The sequence below is a fragment of the Marasmius oreades genome, chromosome 3 (genome assembly GCF_018924745.1).
Source record: "Marasmius oreades isolate 03SP1 chromosome 3, whole genome shotgun sequence".
NCBI classification, from domain to species: Eukaryota; Fungi; Basidiomycota; class Agaricomycetes; order Agaricales; family Marasmiaceae; genus Marasmius; species Marasmius oreades.
This window is the reverse complement of record NC_057325.1, coordinates 2,816,867-2,834,600: the sequence shown is the minus strand read 5'-3', so window position 1 is coordinate 2,834,600 and position 17,734 is coordinate 2,816,867. Positions and strand designations below refer to the sequence as shown.

Sequence of the window (17,734 nt, the reverse complement as noted above, 5' to 3'; positions counted from 1 at the left end):
TCTATCCGGTGTGCCACTAATTAAGTGGGGCGTGCATCAACGCGAAGATTTGACTTCGCATAGGGATATGCTCAACATTATTATTCGCACAGGCTGCATCCGATGTAATTGCAATGCGTAAAAGTTTACGAGAGGGTAATCCGACCATTAGCTCGATCAAGTCCACACGGAAGGTTGTTTTGGTCTGAATTATGACACCAGGACTGCACGTCCACCATCCATTGTTGTGAAAACCCTCGGTACGAATCAATTTGCTGTTTACGGGAAACGCATCAAGATCGACGGCCTACAGGTTAGACTTGGGGGTTGGAAAGCCTCTCTATGAATTGCATCGGGTGTACAAAGCACAACATCTACTTTTCATTTCCTAAGAACCTGAGAGATCTTCGTCTTTGGAACACCACGAATTAGCGAAGGACATATGTCACAATGGGAAAGGAACAACCTCAGCAACATCTTAAGCAGCTCCTGATTCAGCGGCTCGTTGTTGACGCCTAGCCTTCTTTGCAGCATTGGCAGCGGCAGCTTTCGCCTTTTTAGCCTCTGCTTTGGCCGTCTATAATATGTGAAGTCAGTGCCGGAAACGATGTTGATGGCTTTTTGACTCGCCTTTTCCGCTTCTTCCTGTTTCTTCTTCTCTTCTTCTTCCTCCTGTTTGGATTTCTTTGGTGTATTCGCACCAGTATTGGTTCCAGACGCGGGCTGAGAACGAGCAAGCTTTTTCGCCTCACGAGCCGCCTTTTCCTCATCTTTGATACGCTTGATACGAGGGTCAAGGCTTGAGAAGACTGCTCAGTACGGAAAAAATATAGTTTCTGGTGGCACGACTCACCTCAGAGCGAGATCGACAATCTGTCGGAGGCGTGCGATATCTTCCTTCTTTCTACGTGCACGCTCGCTTTTGTTCTTCTTCTCAGTGTAACGCTTGTCATCACGGCTGGGGGTGAAAAAGGACGCGTAAGAAGTTATTCAGATTGACATGGAATCAATCTTACTTATCGCTCCCTTCGTTAACCTCCTTGTCCCACCACTCAAAGCTTCTCCAGCTATCAAATTTGTACCAGAAATCGTAAAATCCTTCAACATGCTCCTTGCTTGCATCGAAGTCTCCCAACATCGGAACGGGTTGTTTCCTCGAGAACCTGGCCTCCCGCTTAAAGATAGGCCTAAACGTCTCGAAGAAATCCATTTTCTTGGCCGCAGCAGCAGCCGGGACGTCTTCAGACTGTTCGATAAACTCTGGATCTACGGATTCGAATTGGCGTCGTTTTTCAGGATGGGTAAGTACTTCGTGCGCCTTTTGGATACATTTGAAGAAGGCATCGTCATTTGTATTCATATTAAGTCCGAGGAGCGAAGAGGTCGTCGGAGTAAAAGTCGAGGTCGAGGTGGCCTTTTTGTCTGGATGGTGCTTAAGAACTTTTTTGCGGTCTAGATGCACAGAAGAATCCTACGATTAACGCGTGTAAGTTGAACAGAAAAGGAGACGCACGAGCAATCTTAATTTGCTCTGGCGTTGCTTCGTGTCTAAGGTGAGAGAGACCGAGGACTGCATAATAATCGTGTTTCTTGGGGGATTATTAGGTATATCAAAAACATGAGCGGTTAAACGTTACCTTCCATTCCTTTGGATCTAGTGATAAAATCTCTTCAGTTTCGGGCTCGTCCCCAACCCCGAGATCATCTTCTCCGTTCAAAGACGAGCCTTGAAGTTCTTCAAGTCGCTGACGTTCTTTTTCATCGTAGGCGTCCTGTTCTTCGAATGAATTGTTATGGTTCAGAGTAAGGCGAAGATGGGATAAGTAGGCGGGCCCTGAGGATATCAATCGACGAGTTGTGGGCGCAGAAATACGGGTTTTGGGGGCCTGAGGGAGATTGTATGATTTTGGTAGGGGCTTTGCCTCGACGACTATGGTGGCCATCGGAAAAAAATATCTGATTGCTTAGTCATACTACCTGTAGGCTATCACGGCGTGAAGGTATTTTTTTTTTGTGTATGTACATCTCACTATCATTTCCTCTGTAGTACCCCAGTGAGAGGCCAAGTAGTGCGTTGGTTGCAGGTATTCACTCTGACACGAGTATAATCGTTGAATAAATTGACCCAAATTCCCACACAGACTCGGACAAACAAGCTGGGGGATGTTCCTGTCATTCGAAAACCTTTCCTCAGCTTCCAGTTCTAGTTCTACGTCTTTGTTTGGACCCCGTCTAGGGTCTTTGGTCTGCAAAAATGGCGTCAAGATAACCACCCCAAACCTCATTACCCCCACCTCTCGAGGTGTTGTTCCACATCTTTCTCGTGACAATGTTCTTCGAACCCAATCTATTTCCTGGATACACGTTCCTTACGAATCCTTCCTCGAATGCAAACCTCCGATCCCTACGCTAGGTCTCTCTCTTCACGATTTGTTGGGCTTCAGACACGATCGACATGTTATCAGTATGTCACTTCGAGATTTGAGTGATGGGAGGGAGATGCCGTCCAATGCTGCAAAGTATGTGAGCGCTTGGTGCATCAGAGGAGCCAGAAAGGTTACACCGGAGGAGTACCGGCGATACACATCTCTCGCGAAACCAGATATAGTGTACGCTCTGGCAGATGTTCAGCCGGTAGCTTCCCAGAAAAGGTTGATAAAAAGCGTAGAAAGAACGGCCGAATGGTTGGTCCAACTATTAAAACCTTGCGATGCAGAGGATAATGCACAGGCTTCAGCACCATCTATTATATTGCAGATGCCTGGTGGCCAAAGTAACCAAGCTAGATCAGCTTTTGCGCATACACTTATCGAGCCGCTTCATCCCACCGATGTCCATACATTGAAGCCGTTGCGCCTCTCTTGTCTCGACGATGCCATCTCAGGCTATGCCGTCGACGGATCCATCGAGCAAATCAAGGCTTCACTTGACGGTCTCAACGAAAAGAAATTGCGTATAGCCCATTCTACGACATTCTCCACTCTTACCATTCCACCCGCCACTGGTTTATCCCCCTCTACAGGGGTGGATATGATCCGAGGTCCTCACGACATGCTCGACCTAATTAGGGATGTAGGGATAGACTTGTTTGGTGCAGAATGGGTCATTAAGCTTGCGCAGTGGGGTATCGCTCTGGACTTTGAGTTTCCTCCCCCCCAGGCACCCATAAACTCCAAAATCGATTCAGGTTCCGGAACGTCTCCGAAAATACGAGGCAGTAAGCGGGATATTGGTCATAATCTTTACGATGTTCGTTATCGGATGGACTGCACTCGACTCTTGAATTCCAACTCTTCAGTGACATGTCCTTGTTTCACATGTGCCCCTTCTTCCTGTAGTTCAGAAGATGTAATACGGCACAGTCGCGTCGATGACCCTCCGTTATACGACTTGAAATCGCCTCCAAGGAGTCGTACACCACATACTCGTGCTTACATCCACCACTTACTCCACACACACGAGATGTCCTCATATGCACTGCTGGTTGGTCACAACCTTGCTATTATATCAACTTTCTTGCAAGGAGTCAGGAATTCATTGGAGTTGTCTGGGGGTCAATTCAACGCAGAAGTGGACAAGTTCTTCGAATATTACGCTTCTGGAGAGCATGAATCTATTTACCCTTCGGAGGTGGCGAAAGTTGAGGCAGTAGTTGAAGCTGTTGTTGCAGAAGCAACCGAAGGCGAGGTACTTCTACCCCAAGGATCAGGTGTCCGTGATACACTGACTGGGAAGGGCACCGGCATACTACTCTTCGACGAAGCGCGGGTATGTCATGCGGAAGTTGAGCGTCTGAGGGGGAAGGGAAGTCTGAAACGGGATCGAGAAGTAGGATAACGTTTACCGGTTAAAGGGTGATGCCTAACGGTGACCTGAAGTCGTACGGGGCTCAGATTAATGAAATTCTATCGCAACTACTGTCGGATGTCGGTGTTACCGGTGAACTCTCCATCTATCGAAGGTTTCCCTTCTCTGTTTCTGAGCTCTTCCGTGAGGTTCGAAAATCGCGCGTTCGTCCATAGGTACTCAGAGATTCGGTGACTCACAGTTTCGGGTCGCGCGTGGTTTTCACTCTTCCTACATGACTTACTCTCGACCTCATGTGTCTTGAGCACACCAGATTGGCAAAGAGTATGTGAACTCACATAGGAATGGAACAAGTCGACACTTCGATAACCGAACGCTTTGATTGCTGAGTGCTCACAAGTCCACTACATTGGCATGCAACGCCTGAATAGCAACTTTGAGGGCCCGATCTGCTAGGACGTATGATCTGGCAGGAGGAACTCTGCGGCGATGCAGTTTCACTTCAAGATAGGTACTTGTATTTCACGTCTTCAGTCATTTTTCATCAATTTTTTTTACAGCTGGATTACATACATACTCACAATCCTCCGTATTACTTCATCTGCGCCTTTACCACCTGTGCTCGGATTCTTTGTTTCGAATCGAGAAATGTTACATTTCCCGGTCCACTTGACATCCTCCAAACCCCATTTTGCAACTTTCTCCGCCTATACTTGGTGAGTTGAACACGTTGGATATGCTCAAGTACTCATGAAGAGCGCCAATTTATTGAGGGGTGTCAGGTGCAGTGGTCAGTGGGGTGCCCCAATAGGTTTAAAAGTAAGTAAGTCCTTGGATCAACCTTTCCGTCATTAAATTCCAATCTGGCTGGCATCTAAAGTTCCTCTGAATGGGGACTCCGATGATGATAACATCGTTTTGCTCGACGTACCGTCCATTTGCGTTTCAAGAGCATGACGCTACACCGTACCAGCTGCTCCTAGGTCAACGAGTCAGTGAGTTGATTCTTCGGTTCATTGTTCACCTCAACTCCAGTGCTGCCCCAAGGGCATTGAATGGATCAAAATGAAAATGTGATGTGTGAATGAAAAATCACCTTCAATTGTGGGTCATAGCAGTACATCAATTGTTACCCTTCTTCCCTTGCCCCTTCAACATGAAGAATGATCCGAAAGGCGGTCAATCTCTCAAATCTAGGACCTCGGACGTATATGAGGTCCGTTCGTTTAGAATGCTTCTGTGCATTCTTATTTTTATTATCAAGATGCTGACTCGCGGGAATTGATATCTTTGCAGCTGTTTTCATATTATTATTAGGAATTTAAACCCTTCTTGGACCATATACTTGCCTTGACAGGTCGAAGTAGGCTTGCCGGCTTCCTCTATTTGGTGTATTTATTTGTATTCGATTTCAAAAGATATCGTGGGAAACTAAAATTGACGGACGTGGCTAGACTGAGTAAAAAAGGAACGTTTTGTTCTTGTTTTATCCGGTACTGCCAAGGTATACGATAACAGCATTATGATGCAGACATTCATCAAGGTATCGCTACTTCGAGTTAGCCGTCAGATTGATTATATCTGATCATAATCATAATCCCGTTCGCTACAGACTGCATTCACCGACATTCAAACCCGGGATGTGAATAAATGTCTTGGTCATCTCGGTGTAGGAACCAGGGTGAAGTTTCTTTAATACTGTAGCTCGAGTAGGTAACATCCTCTGCTCGTCTCCCCTCGCCTACATCTCCATGACTTGGTATCAGCTTTTCCAAGACGGACCTGAATATGAACGACGACGACGCCTTGCGTCGATCGTTCCACCGACTATCTCCTTTGCGGACTTATACTCTGTAGTCCCGAAGCACCTATTCCTCAAGTCGACCTCTAAAAGCCTCTTCTACATCCTTAGGCATCTGGCCGTAACCTTCCTCTTCTACTTTTTCGCGACTAAGATCGACATAGTCGTATATACCGCGAGCCGATGGCGAGTGCTCTCCTATTTGCTATATTCCCCTCAAATGGCGTCAACGATTTTGAAGCCCTTACTCTGGTTTTTGTACTGGGGATGGCAAGGCTTCGCTTTTGCCGGAATATGGTGCCTAGGTAAGTTTCAAACTTGTCCGCGTTTGCGTTGTTAGTATTAATACTCGACCCTTTCTAGGGCATGATGTGGGTCTCCTCGGTGATTCCGCTCGGAGTCAGTGCGGTATACTGACGATCGTTTATTAAAGGCTGGACACGATTCTCTATTTCCTTCTCGGATTGAAAATGCAGTGGCCGGAATGTTACTGCACACATTTGTGTTGACACCATATTATGCGTGGCGTGCAACTCATCGGACTCACCATGTGAGTTTCAATGTTGTATGTTCGAAACGGATTCTCAGTTGCGTCTCGATTGTGGAAAGAAATCCACAAATAGCATGGAACGTGATGAGACTTACATGCCTCCTACTCGAAAAGACTTTCGCCTTCCGGACGGGAAGGTGGCGGTCAGAATGGATTATGCTCATATCTTGGAGGAGACGCCCGCTTTCACTCTATTTAAACTTTTTGTGCGTCAATTTTTGTAAGTGCAGCCTATTTCTCCCCACCCCTGGCGAAGGCTAAGTCTATCATGATACAGTGGATTTCAACTTTACCTATTGTTTGTATAATATCTATCACGTCGTGTGTTTTGACTTACTTCCTTCAACTCACAATTTAGGCACAATCGTAAAGGAAACCGGAAATACCCTCCCTTCACGAGCGTGAGTTGTTTTTTTCTCATACCTCGATTCGTCTTATCTGAGTAGCATCTTATGCTAGCACTACCGTCCCTCGTCCCCGCTATTTAGACCGGAGGAACGTAAGTTCTTGGGATATGTAGAATCTAATGCCCCACACTCATCCTGTTGCGCTGTTTGACAGGCAACTCTATCATACTTTCCAACATCGGTATCTTATCCATGTTGACCATATTGGGAGTGTACATTCACTACAAGGGGTGGAATGCTGCAGTCAAGTACTATTTCATACCTTGGCTTGTACGTGATCCGTTTCCCCCTTGACCATGCACTAACCAGCAATGGTAATACAGTTCCAGCACAACTGGTAAGTAGAGAACATTCCCTACCGACTGAGCTCAAATACCGATCGATCAATTGGTCCCGGCTCAGGATGGTCATGTTCACCTATTTGCAGCATAGTGATCCCACGATTCCGTACTATCGTCGCGTATGTCCTTTCTGAATGTCTCGGGGCTGTTTTATCTGATTTTCAACATTCTCATGCAGAAAGAGTGGACTTTTGCGAGAGGAGCTTTGGCTACGGTAGATCGACCACTGTTCGGATGGGTTGGTAGATTCTTCCTCCACAATGTACGTGTGTTCAGCTCTCTCCCTCCCTTCGAGATTCCTGATGCCATTGTGGGGGGGACCGATTTCGGTTTTAGATCAGTACGGACCACTTGGCGCATCACTTCTTTTCTGGGGTACCGTTTTGTGAGTTCCCATCTTGGCGTCTTCTTCTCTTCTTTATCGACGTTCGTTGACATGTCCTAATTCTTCGGACCCCTCCCCCTTATCCTGCTGACCTGTAGATAATCTCCCAGAGGTCACTGAAGCCATCAAGCCAGTGCTCGGAGAGTACTATAATTACGATTCAACGGTGATTTTCCCGGCCCCCGATGTGAATTGTGACACAAGTGACTGATGGAACCGAATGATAGGGTGTCTTGTACGCGCTCTGGAGATCGTTCACGCAGTGCGTTTTTGTAGAGGACGAGGGGGACATTGTGTTTTTCAAGAATAGATATGGGGAGACAGTTCTGGATGGGGAAGGAAAGGACCCTGGAAACAGAGCAGATGATTAACCTCAAAACTTGCATTCAAATACCGTGTAACAATTTGCTCCCCTCGTGAGTAAAATATGTTGAATCTGAGATTTCCCATGTTTGCTTTTTGAGCAGAAAAACGTAAGTGAGAAAAAGGTTGGGTTCTTGAGCTGATGTTTCGTGTTAAAGGTGTCTATTTGAGGCATAAGAAGTCTTTGAGGAAAAATGATGTGCGGGAGGTCGGATCCCTATGGGAATTGCAATGAATGTGCCTCCTGAACTGTAAACGTTTCCGAAAGAGACGCGTTCCTCCGCGACAGTATTAAGAAACGACGGCTATCGTTCTTGGGATATCTTCTCGAGATGATTTGCATCAACTGACACACAGCGGGGGGGACAAGATAATGAACCAAGGAACGTTAGTTTGCTGCACACCACGTCCAGCTCGAATGATAGACTAACTAATTGCAGATGTGAACGCTAAATTTGTACATCCAAATGTGGGTGTGAGAAGGTCGATCCCGATTGCTGATAATCACATCAACTAGAAGAAGAGGATTGTCGGTGAGTCCCGAAAGCGTCCCTCAACAGCAGTGGGAACAACATTTGAATAGAGTCTACCACAGAGTCAGAGTGCGCCAACCCGCTCCTTGAGGTGCAGGCACGCTAGAATATTAATATTACCGCCGCAGGGGATTCCCATCGCAGGACGGCCGCCAAACCATGCCACACAATGACAGGTATACGGTGGGAGGTCGATATCTTGCAGCTGCAGGTTTCGTTCGTTCTTGATACCAAAGGGCTACTCACGAGACAACTTGTGTTCTACTTGAAGGAGCTCAGGGTGGCAAGGCAGCTGGCTGTGGCTGAGTACAAGTACCGAGGGAAAGGCGGCCGGTGATGGTCCGGCTGCCCGCAGGCCCACCGCCGAATCCCGGTCTGGACGCCGAAGTAGGGATTTGCCGTATGGCATGTGCAGAGATCGATCTGTTACATCGGACGCGGGTGCTTCGCGGATTGTATAAAACCTTCGAGAATCCCTTCCTCACTAATGGGGTTGGGCGCACGTGGGACTCCTCCCATTTTCTGTTTCGTCAGTCCCCTTCAACTCAGTTCTCAACAGGTTCTATATAAACTGCCATGATCCATTTGCTCACCATTCAAACTCGCCTCCTATGGCTTCACGAACATCTCTTTCTGCCTCTGACTTTTCCGTTTATCCTTCCGGTTCCACATCCACAAGGCATAATAACACCCCAATCCGACCTTCACCAAGTAAAGTCTGGATCGATCCTGCAGCATTACCCGACTCTGGCGATATATCAACTATACAAGGCAATGCACCTGACTATGTGAAGCAGCTCAACAACAATACCTACTTTTCATATGGCGTCGGTGACGAACATTGCTTCGGATATCAGGTCGGAAAAGACGTCAAGTTCGTCGATATCAATATCGATAGAAAATTGGAGCGTCAAGGGAAAATGGAAGCAACCACAGTAGCAGAAGTTACCGTCAATAAGTGTGCGTACATCTTCTTTGACCTCCACCTTCACCTACTCCACATTCAGCTATTCATTCCCACCCCTCCGTTGACGGTTCAGCTTATCATTTTTTTATTTTTTTTTGATATTAGATATGCTCAATGGCGCGGGAATGCTCCATGGTGGTTGCATAGCATACCTCATCGACAAGTAAGCCAAACTCAGTTCCCGTAAAATCCGATCCGTAGTCTCATTTGCCTCTCCAGCTGCTGTAGCACTCCTCTAATCGTTCTGGGATTGGTCCAGAATGTCAATGGTGTGGGTGTCACTCAGTCAATGAACGTACAATACCACGCACCTGCTTCGATGTGAGTCCCTTGTTTGTCTGGTTACCGTCTTACCCACGACTGACTCACTCATCAAAGTGGTACGCGATTAAGTATCATCAGTACTTCCGTATCTTTAGGAGGTCGCGTCATGACATCGAGATGTGAGGTGAGGGATTCCGTATACACGTGTTCTTCTATTTTTGAGTACTGACATGAGTTCCTTTTTTTTTTTCCATCAGATTCTTGACAAGAAATCGGGCCGCGTAATCGCAAGCGCGTTTCTAAATAAGATGCAACCAAATATCCCCAAGTTATGAAGGATACCTCACAGCGAAACTCGTACATCCATGGGATTGAGAATCTCATGGTTGTGAAAAAAATGAAAAGGTGCCAATTTGGACAATTTTCTGCATGACCTCTATGATCTTTGAATGAAGTCATGTATCCCGCTACTCTATTTACTCTGTAGATATAATTGTAGATTACTCTTCTTCACCTGTATACCCCCAGATAACAATCACACGTTTTACCAGCCAAGTTCGATCGGAATATTCTGTCTTTCCGAACTTTTTAAGGCTCGAATGAAGATCATCATCTCAGATTGAATTAATGAAATGCGATGCATATGTCGAACACACAAGGATGTTTCCATGTACGTTCCCTGGGTCCGTTTAACCACGCTCAATCGTGTGGGGAGGGGCGAAATTACGCGGGTTTATTTCAATTAAGCCATTCAATTACTTGCCGATATTTGTGGGGGAACACGGCAAGGAATGAGAGGGATGTTTCCAAAAGGTCGACATGTCATAGGTAGACCACCCACTTGTTTACTTACCGCATCCCGCTTATACTACCAGAGCCAACCCCTGCGGGAGGGTGATCGTTGAACCGCGTTCTGTTTATAGCTCGCTATTGGAATGTATCAAAAAACGTCGACAGATCTGCAAATTCTTGGAGTTGCAAACAGGATTCGCAAAAAAACCGGCTTGCTTTCTTATTGAAACTGTCACCGCGAAAGTTCGATTGGATCAATCTCGGAAAGCCAGGCATCCAGAGCGTTGTGGGGTCATCACCTTATTGTGGAATATATTGCCTAGGCTAGAGCACGCCCTCGAAGGACGGGGGGGATCGGAAGTCCACCACTGACAGAATGTGTAAAGGACGTCGCACTCGGATCGGCATCAAAAGGTACCCCCTTCTACGCGAACTCGAGCTCGAGGTACTTGGAGAAAGGTAGCCAGTTTTGTTCTATCGCATGAGATTAAAAAACATATGCATATGTATGTAAATAATCAGCGAAAGATTCATGGACTGCCCTGACGCTTCGATATCTACCCCGCCATGAGTTCGCTGGGGGACCGCGTTGACGATTGAACAGGATCAATCAGAAAACAGATCCAGAAGGGTTGGACGACAGGGACGCAGTTACTGTGGGATAACGTTCTCTTTTTTTTCTTTTAGAAAGGCAGGGTTGACGAGGGTTGGCGTTACTGCAGAGCCAAAATTAGGACAAGATGGAATCGAGGGAGACCGGTAAGAGACTATGCAGTACATTGAGACAGCGAGGCGTCGAGCTTCCAGTTTGGTATCGCAGTTTTTAGCGTAAGACCATGATGGTGGGGAACAGAAGCCGGAGACGTAAACACGTGCATTTCTAGCCCAAAAACCATTTTGGTACATACTTACATTTACCCGATTTAGGGCGGATTCCTGACCAGACTTACGCCTTCACCAGAATCGTCGAGGTACTCGTCCAGTCTGATTCTGGTTATCTGTAAACAACACCATCTATCCTACAATCCTCCCCGGCTACCTCTCTAGCATCTATTACTTCTCGCTTTGAATCGCACATTTTGACCAGAGGTCTTTCGAAAAGGAGTTATTTCGACCGCACGAAGCGCATATCGGTGTGAGGGTGGAGTCATCTCAATTGAAGGACTAAAGTAATCGTTTCGATTTTTTTAGCTGCTTACTTATCTCTAACGCAGGCAAGGAACAGCTCTACTGAACAGATATGGAATGATGTAGCGTAGCGTAGACCGAAGGAGAAGGGAAATGAGTACCGCGACAGTTGAAGTAATCCGTCCTTTGCTCTCCAAGCCCTTTTTTTTCGAGAATCGACCGGCGGGAAGCATTGGCGAACATGTTGCGAGTGATTGTGAGGGAAGATTATCCCATGGCGGTTCAGCAACTACCAGTACTAACCCGTGAACGCTGAACGCACGACGCCGGCCTTACTGTATCACAGAACCTCCGCCGGCAACAATTTTGAAGGAAAGGCTCCATTGGTTGGAAAAAATGGTATATATTTTCTCAGATGTAGCCATAATGGTGTGTTATGGCACTTACATCCATTATAATAGAAAGTTTAACGTTATATGTTTGTACAGGTACATATCGCATTCGCAGAAATAACTCTGCCATCAGATCGATTCACCTCCTGCTCGAACTTCCAGACCTCGATTGCGTCCGCGTCCTAGCATTTGAATGCACTATGGACGAAACATATCCATTATGGCCGGCATGGACCGGTTGTCCATATTCTTCTGAAGCCGGTGGTTGCACTGATACGTAGCCCGAGTAAGGGTGGTTTAACAAGGCTGGAGAGGTGGATGATAGCTGGATATCAGTATGAAATCCATGTGAAGAAGCCGGGACAATATGGGACTGAATCAGAGGGGGTTGCGGCCGTGTGTGGGGTACAAGCGGGAAGTTGGAGGTACTAGAGGACGATGGATTGAGGTTCTCGTCCCGAGTTCGTTGAAAAGGTATACTTGACCGCGACAAGAGAACAGGGGGTACTGGGAGGGTAGAGATATCAGAGTCTGCAATCCCTTCGTCCTCTAACTGAAGAGCTCGAGCAATCTGCAAGTCTCTGTCCTCTGCTGCCTGTCGTAACGCAGTACTGCCTGAGTCAGTGCCTCGCGTATTCACGTTCACTATTTCAACCCAAGAGCTGCGCAGTCCATTACTCCTCCTTGGTTCATGCACACTGTCTTCAATGTTTTGGCTCTCCCCTATACTTGCTCGACCTTGAGACTGGGACTCAGGACTATGCGAACCCAGATTGGATACCCGACGTGGTGTTCGACCGACGCTGTTGTATATTGGGGGCAGTGGGCATCTTGCTCTGCGTAGTAAGGATCGACGACGCGGTGTGCTCAGCTCAGCCGGTGAGGAATGTCTACTTGGCGGGGATGATGGCGGGCGATTTCCGGAGACTACAAGACCACCCACCCGCGGAGATCGTACTTGTGCGGGAGACTGAAGTGGAACAGACTGAGAAGGCTCCCTTACATCTATGTTTCCAGGAGGTACTGTCGCATCCTGCTTACGTGTGGCTTCACGTATCGAAACACTGTCTCTATCGTCCGGCGCCAATAAAGTTACCGGTGGCGAAGGGGTGTGGTAGTTGATCCAGGATGGCGGTGGCACGTTTCCTTCAACTCGCCACGTCCCACCTGGAGAGGCATGCAGAGGGGGTGGAGTCATAGGTCGCAGAACGCCATTTGCATGCGGCAGATACTCGAGAGATGACTCTCTTTCACACAAAGCTGGAGGTGACAGATTTTGGGGAGACGCGACCACAACCGGCCATATCTGTCCATTTTCATTGGTATAATAGGATGGCCTATCAGGTGCTGGGCTTGACCTGAAGGTGGCCGAAGGATGTCGTATCGACACTGGCGGGGATTCTCCAGCAGTCAAATCTACTTCCGGACTGTGTCGTAGGACGTGTTTCAGGCGCTTGTTTTCCCAGGCTAACAGAGGTCGTCGATACACGTGGTTTGATTCAGCGGGAGCGGGACCGTACTCGACAGTTATCGGGCCCCCAGCAACCCATGGCAGAGAGTTAAATTCACGGACCCATTTAAAGGCTCTAGAGACGTAGGACTTGATAGGTATGCTGGATGGAACAGGGGAATCCATTCTCTGGTAATCTGGTCCAGGTTGAGGTTCGACCAACTCGGGGCTAATGGTTATGGTTTGTTGCGGAAAAATATTAACAATGCTGGGCACCGCAGTACTAGAGCCTGGACGGGGAGAACGAGAAGCAATATGGTTGTCGGACAACAAGGCGGAATGATGACTGCCTTTCCCAACAGGAGGCTCAGCCCCCGAGTCAGCACTTGTTCGCATTGACCTTCCTATTATTTTTGCCTCTGACTTTTGGCTATTACAACAACGATACCGTGTTTCAACACTGAGGAAGTCGATACATAAAAATGCATTAGCAGTAAGACCCACAATGTGCTCATTAGGATTACCTATTGAATAAGTCGGCTGGGTAGTTACAGTCTTCAAATCGCTGCAGTCTTACTGATGCTCGGTCGAAGTCTTCGAGTCGTTGGGACTACGGACTCTGTTGATACGCCGTATGATCGAAGAGGCTGATGTGGGGGAGAAGAAGAAATTGTGGCGCTCCTTACCTCGTGCCGCTTAAACACGCGAGGTCTAAGCGTGCGTATTGATTGGGTGCATGTCCGCGGTTCTGGCGCACTAAAAACATGGTTGTAATGAGTTGTGATTCTTTGATTCTATAAGCTCCAGTGTCGTTGGTACTATATAATACTTCGACTCAGCATGGCAATGTAAGCGTCGTCTACTATAAAACGCGCATTCTCCATGCCCACAATGTTTGGACAAAGGACGATTATGGGAAGACAGACAATGTGGTATTGGTCTATAGTAGCTGATTCTCAAATTCGTGATAAATCGAATACTTGAGCGAGTCTCAATCTCAGTTGACATAGAAAACGGGATTCTTTGGTATGGTAAAGAGAATTATAACATGAAATGGAAGGACGAGATGGCGGCGGTGGTAGCATGTTGCACTGGATCGCATAGATTTTGACTTCGATAGCTAATCGTTTCAAGTTGCGCTTGGGTTATTTGAAGTACCTATAGCCTTGGATCCTATGGACTTTGTCGTTTATTCTTTTCAAGAGAACTCATCTATTTCTCCAACTCGCTTAGAGGTTCTTTTTCGGTGAGCACCTCCTTCTCGATTTCTGCACAAACGTCAAGATATGCCTTTCCAAGCTCCTCGAAGTCTGAAACCTGAAAATGAAGGTGTTTAACAGGATCCCACATCAGAGTATTGTTCCTACCTCTAACCAAACCTGGGCACTGGCCCTGACACCCCAACGCCCATTATGCACGAAGTGCGCACCGAATGTCTTCTTGCCTAGTAGCATCTTCCTTTTAAACTTCATGTCCACCTCGACCGTGAACGGCACTCGTGGAGAGAGCGGAAGGGCCACGTTTGTCTGTGTCGAGTGTGTGAGTTGAAAGTAACTTCGAAGGCCATAGAGATACTAACCATATTCAAGGTGAACTCCTGGTTCTCTGTCACATCCAACATCTCTGTACCCATCGTCTCTGCCAATTTCCTGCCGCCCTCGATAGCCAGGTGCCGGCAATAAGCATTGATCTTTTCTTCCCCACCAATCCATTCGCGGAAGTCTAGAGCTGCATGAACACTAAGATAGTTGGACCAGTCAATGGTGCCATTCCCTAGGATCCTGGTCGTCGAAACGGACATGAGAGTATGCGAGGAAGATAGACTTACATTCGAACTGCTCAACGAAGTTGTATCGACCGTTTCGTTTATCTGGAGATATGTAGGCATGTGAGGTCGGGAAGGTGGTTTTGATTATATGTTGGTTCCTTGGTAATTGAGAAATGAGTTCTTAAGAAAGTAACTGCTGGCAGCTAGTTCTGCACCTTTTGGGCACATACATAACCGCCGCAGACCTTTTTGTGAAGAGCCACTTATGGCAGTTCTGTCAAGAGAAGAAGTTCAGCCTACTTTCTGGTACCCAAATAGAGCGCCTCCTCACGCTTATCCAGAAATCCGGATTCGCTTCATTCAAGTCAATGTTAACTTCTTGTCCAATTGCATGCGCGGCGTCTATTAAACTCCAAACGTTCTCTTCCTTACATATCTTGGTCATCTCTTTCCAAGGAAGATGTATGCCCGGATTGGAGACAATCGCATCGATTACTGCAACGATCTTGCCTTTTGGATTGACACGGTTACGACACTCGGTCAAGGACCTAAGATACCTGCGCCAGTCCTCGATGAGCTTCGCGTGAGTAGTATCGGGAAGCAGAATGGTGAATTGGGAAACCTCGGGGTGTGGTGGAACGTCAGATAGGTACTGGACAGCACGAGAGATAGCGTTATAGGTGGTATTGCCTGTACCATTCCGCGGTGAGACGCGAAGTATTGACCATACAAACACTTACAGGTGACTAGGACATCCCCCTTCTCCCAAATGAAGTTTCTTAGAACCGTACCCACTCCATGGCTGGCATTGGGTACAAACACGACTTCATCGACATCGGCCACCCCAACGAGGTTGGCTACTTTCTGTCTAGCTGACTTGAGAAGTGGTATGTAAGATAACCGATGGAACAGATCAGGCTTGGCTTCAGCTTGAGCTGAGAAGGCTTTCGCCGCTTCAAGAACATATGTCGGAGCGGAACCATAAGAACCTGGAAACGAAACTAATTAGCGATCAGAAGAGAGGGATCCGATAAACGAGATGACCATTGTTCATATTCGTGTAATCTTTTTCGAAGGCGAAATATTCCAGCATTGAGTGGCCGAGCTCTGGAGGCGATTTTGACTTGTCAAAGGACTGAGGATGTGTGATGAAGTCGTCCGCCATTGTCATGGACATGGAAGATAGACCTCCCACAAAAGTCGTGCCCAACTAAATATAAAGGAGAATCGAGTCATCTCTGAGGGTGAGGTGAGCTGGGACACGGATCACCCGCACGTACCCACGTCGTCAGTACCTCAGCGATAGTGGCCATCGAATGAAGATGATATCCAAGCACAACATTCTAGGATGTACATAGCTCATCGCAAATGATATTCATGCAACCTCAGGTTGCGGCTTAATTTTTAAATGACCCTCCCTTATCCTCCATTGCCTCAACCATTCGAGATCCCCAGGGTTATCCTTACTTCTCGCCAGCCACGGGTGAATTTTTGACAAACACCATTGAACCCATAGCTTCTCCAACATGTAGGACCTTTTCATTTTCCTATTCTTGCCGTGACCCTTCACTGTAACGATAACTTTCGTCTTCTCCTGAGGAGCGCGAGGAACGGCCCAGGAACCTGGCTTACTCTTTTCTAATAAATTCCGGAGAGACGGAATAAGACCACGGACAACCTGGGACGTAGCAGACCGTTGTTTTGATGTAATAGAAGCAGTATTTTCGGAAGAAAATGCAGTATCACCAGTTTCAGTCTGCGGTTTAGGCGACGGTGCACGGTATGTCTTCAAAGCCGCTCTTAACACAAGAGCGCAAGACGGCAAATCTTCAGCGACAGGTGGGAGACTGTATACATGGTATAGAGCCGAAGCCGTCAACACATCTGATAATGAATTCGCGTGAAGAGAATGAAGAAGGCGTCGAGCTGCAGGAAGAGAAAGGGGTAATGCAAATTTGGCGTGGTCACCGAAGACCTGGAGGGCAAGTTTCGGGCATCTGAGGCTTTCGCAGCGTGCTGGAACATAATGTGTCAATTTGATGACCCAAAAATAGCGAAGGAGACACAACGCTAGAGTGATACTCACCGACAAACGTTTCAGCAAAGGTTTCGTCGAACTTGTGTCCGAGATCTCTCCATTTCCCGAACGATTCCGCCACTTTAACCAGCTCTTCTTCCGTCTGCGCCAGTTGAATGAGATGCGTCCAGACAGTATGTCTGATAGGTTTTATCTTCTTCCGAAGAGCCCTTTGTTCAAGATATGCCGGGTCCTTTGCAGGGTCGGCCAAGGATGCAGGATTCTTAGGAGGAGGGACGAGTTTGGTGAGATGTGGAATAAGAGAGTCGTATAAGTTATCAAAGCGAGCGGTGCGTTCCGTAGATGTAAGTTTCTTGTTAGAAGCCGAGATGCGTGAGGATTTCGTTGAGGTCGGTTTTGTTGCGAATGCTTTTGGCGTTTGCTCTGGGTTGCTAAAGAGGTCGTTGTCCGGAGAACCATCAAACATTTCTTCAATAATAGCTCCATTCTCCTTCGTTTTAAAAGCTGGCGAGGTTAAGAATTGTGAAGGACATGATAGTTGTAGAACATACCTATTGGTGTTGTATGGATACATCTGACAGTGGAATTCCAATTCGTTCGACCAATCTCGGAAGCTGCATGGGGCCGTACTGATTTGCAGAGAATAGAGATCTGACGCGCAACACGATAGCTGGTACTGACCACCATGGTGTTTTATTCAAGTGAGGCGCGTTCCGAACTCCGGAAAAAAGTGTTTCACACCAGAAAAGCGAAAAATTATTTCGAGCTT

At 47.2% G+C, this 17,734-nt stretch overlaps 7 protein-coding genes across 7 annotated transcripts; 3 read left to right on the top strand and 4 right to left on the bottom strand.

The window, feature by feature from the left end:
- Window positions 1–94: 94 nt before the first annotated feature.
- On the bottom strand, window positions 95–1,934 carry E1B28_006257 (uncharacterized protein). The gene is made up of 6 exons (XM_043150899.1): window positions 1,617–1,934; window positions 1,493–1,568; window positions 996–1,431; window positions 833–937; window positions 610–778; window positions 95–556 (listed from the first exon to the last, which is right to left on the bottom strand). The coding sequence occupies exons 1-6, from the start codon at window positions 1,920–1,922 to the stop codon at window positions 458–460; spliced, it is 1,191 nt and encodes a 396-aa protein (XP_043011989.1). The 5' UTR covers window positions 1,923–1,934; the 3' UTR covers window positions 95–457.
- A 208-nt stretch (window positions 1,935–2,142) lies between these two features.
- Window positions 2,143–3,816, top strand: E1B28_006256 (uncharacterized protein; the record flags this gene model as incomplete). The annotated part of the gene is made up of 1 exon (XM_043150898.1): window positions 2,143–3,816. The coding sequence occupies one exon, from the start codon at window positions 2,143–2,145 to the stop codon at window positions 3,814–3,816; it is 1,674 nt and encodes a 557-aa protein (XP_043011988.1).
- A 1,443-nt stretch (window positions 3,817–5,259) lies between these two features.
- E1B28_006255 (uncharacterized protein) lies at window positions 5,260–7,720 on the top strand. Its single transcript, XM_043150897.1, has 16 exons — window positions 5,260–5,329; window positions 5,399–5,495; window positions 5,553–5,892; window positions 5,951–5,958; window positions 6,021–6,137; window positions 6,197–6,357; window positions 6,415–6,435; window positions 6,496–6,538; window positions 6,597–6,636; window positions 6,699–6,814; window positions 6,868–6,881; window positions 6,947–7,004; window positions 7,064–7,147; window positions 7,222–7,270; window positions 7,369–7,436; window positions 7,498–7,720. The coding sequence occupies exons 3-16, from the start codon at window positions 5,808–5,810 to the stop codon at window positions 7,639–7,641; spliced, it is 1,008 nt and encodes a 335-aa protein (XP_043011987.1). The 5' UTR covers window positions 5,260–5,329; window positions 5,399–5,495; window positions 5,553–5,807; the 3' UTR covers window positions 7,642–7,720.
- A 905-nt stretch (window positions 7,721–8,625) lies between these two features.
- On the top strand, window positions 8,626–9,950 carry E1B28_006254 (uncharacterized protein). The gene is made up of 6 exons (XM_043150896.1): window positions 8,626–8,669; window positions 8,726–9,126; window positions 9,239–9,296; window positions 9,353–9,454; window positions 9,512–9,581; window positions 9,655–9,950. Exons 2-6 carry the CDS (start codon window positions 8,778–8,780, stop codon window positions 9,730–9,732), a joined length of 657 nt encoding a protein of 218 aa, XP_043011986.1. The 5' UTR covers window positions 8,626–8,669; window positions 8,726–8,777; the 3' UTR covers window positions 9,733–9,950.
- A 1,898-nt stretch (window positions 9,951–11,848) lies between these two features.
- E1B28_006253 (uncharacterized protein) lies at window positions 11,849–13,816 on the bottom strand (the record flags this gene model as incomplete). The annotated part of the gene is made up of 2 exons (XM_043150895.1): window positions 13,684–13,816; window positions 11,849–13,619 (listed from the first exon to the last, which is right to left on the bottom strand). The coding sequence occupies exon 2, from the start codon at window positions 13,553–13,555 to the stop codon at window positions 11,849–11,851; it is 1,707 nt and encodes a 568-aa protein (XP_043011985.1). The 5' UTR covers window positions 13,556–13,619; window positions 13,684–13,816.
- A 555-nt stretch (window positions 13,817–14,371) lies between these two features.
- On the bottom strand, window positions 14,372–16,104 carry E1B28_006252 (uncharacterized protein; the record flags this gene model as incomplete). Its single annotated transcript, XM_043150894.1, has 8 exons — window positions 14,372–14,476; window positions 14,527–14,685; window positions 14,739–14,932; window positions 14,988–15,085; window positions 15,143–15,201; window positions 15,259–15,617; window positions 15,668–15,916; window positions 15,972–16,104. 8 exons carry the CDS (start codon window positions 16,102–16,104, stop codon window positions 14,372–14,374), a joined length of 1,356 nt encoding a protein of 451 aa, XP_043011984.1.
- Window positions 16,105–16,302: 198 nt separating this feature from the next.
- E1B28_006251 (uncharacterized protein) lies at window positions 16,303–17,652 on the bottom strand (the record flags this gene model as incomplete). Its single annotated transcript, XM_043150893.1, has 3 exons — window positions 16,303–16,943; window positions 17,014–17,469; window positions 17,517–17,652. The coding sequence occupies 3 exons, from the start codon at window positions 17,650–17,652 to the stop codon at window positions 16,303–16,305; spliced, it is 1,233 nt and encodes a 410-aa protein (XP_043011983.1).
- Between the last annotated feature and the right edge of the window lie 82 nt (window positions 17,653–17,734).

Bases quoted from the DNA above. Each gene is read 5' to 3' on its own strand.
- E1B28_006255 (XM_043150897.1), top strand. From the start codon at position 5,808: ATGGCGTCAACGATTTTGAAGCCCTTACTCTGGTTTTTGTACTGGGGA. The intron at 6,637-6,698 runs GTAAGTTCTTGG...GCTGTTTGACAG, and splicing joins GCTATTTAGACCGGAGGAAC to GCAACTCTATCATACTTTCC. The intron at 7,148-7,221 runs GTACGTGTGTTC...TTTCGGTTTTAG, and splicing joins GTAGATTCTTCCTCCACAAT to ATCAGTACGGACCACTTGGC.
- E1B28_006257 (XM_043150899.1), bottom strand. From the start codon at position 1,922: ATGGCCACCATAGTCGTCGAGGCAAAGCCCCTACCAAAATCATACAAT. The intron at 938-995 runs GTAAGATTGATT...TTTCACCCCCAG, and splicing joins GTTAACGAAGGGAGCGATAA to CCGTGATGACAAGCGTTACA. The intron at 557-609 runs GCGAGTCAAAAA...CACATATTATAG, and splicing joins AACAGGAAGAAGCGGAAAAG to ACGGCCAAAGCAGAGGCTAA.
- E1B28_006254 (XM_043150896.1), top strand. From the start codon at position 8,778: ATGGCTTCACGAACATCTCTTTCTGCCTCTGACTTTTCCGTTTATCCT. The intron at 9,297-9,352 runs GTAAGCCAAACT...TTGCCTCTCCAG, and splicing joins ATAGCATACCTCATCGACAA to CTGCTGTAGCACTCCTCTAA. The intron at 9,582-9,654 runs GTGAGGGATTCC...TTTTTCCATCAG, and splicing joins TCATGACATCGAGATGTGAG to ATTCTTGACAAGAAATCGGG.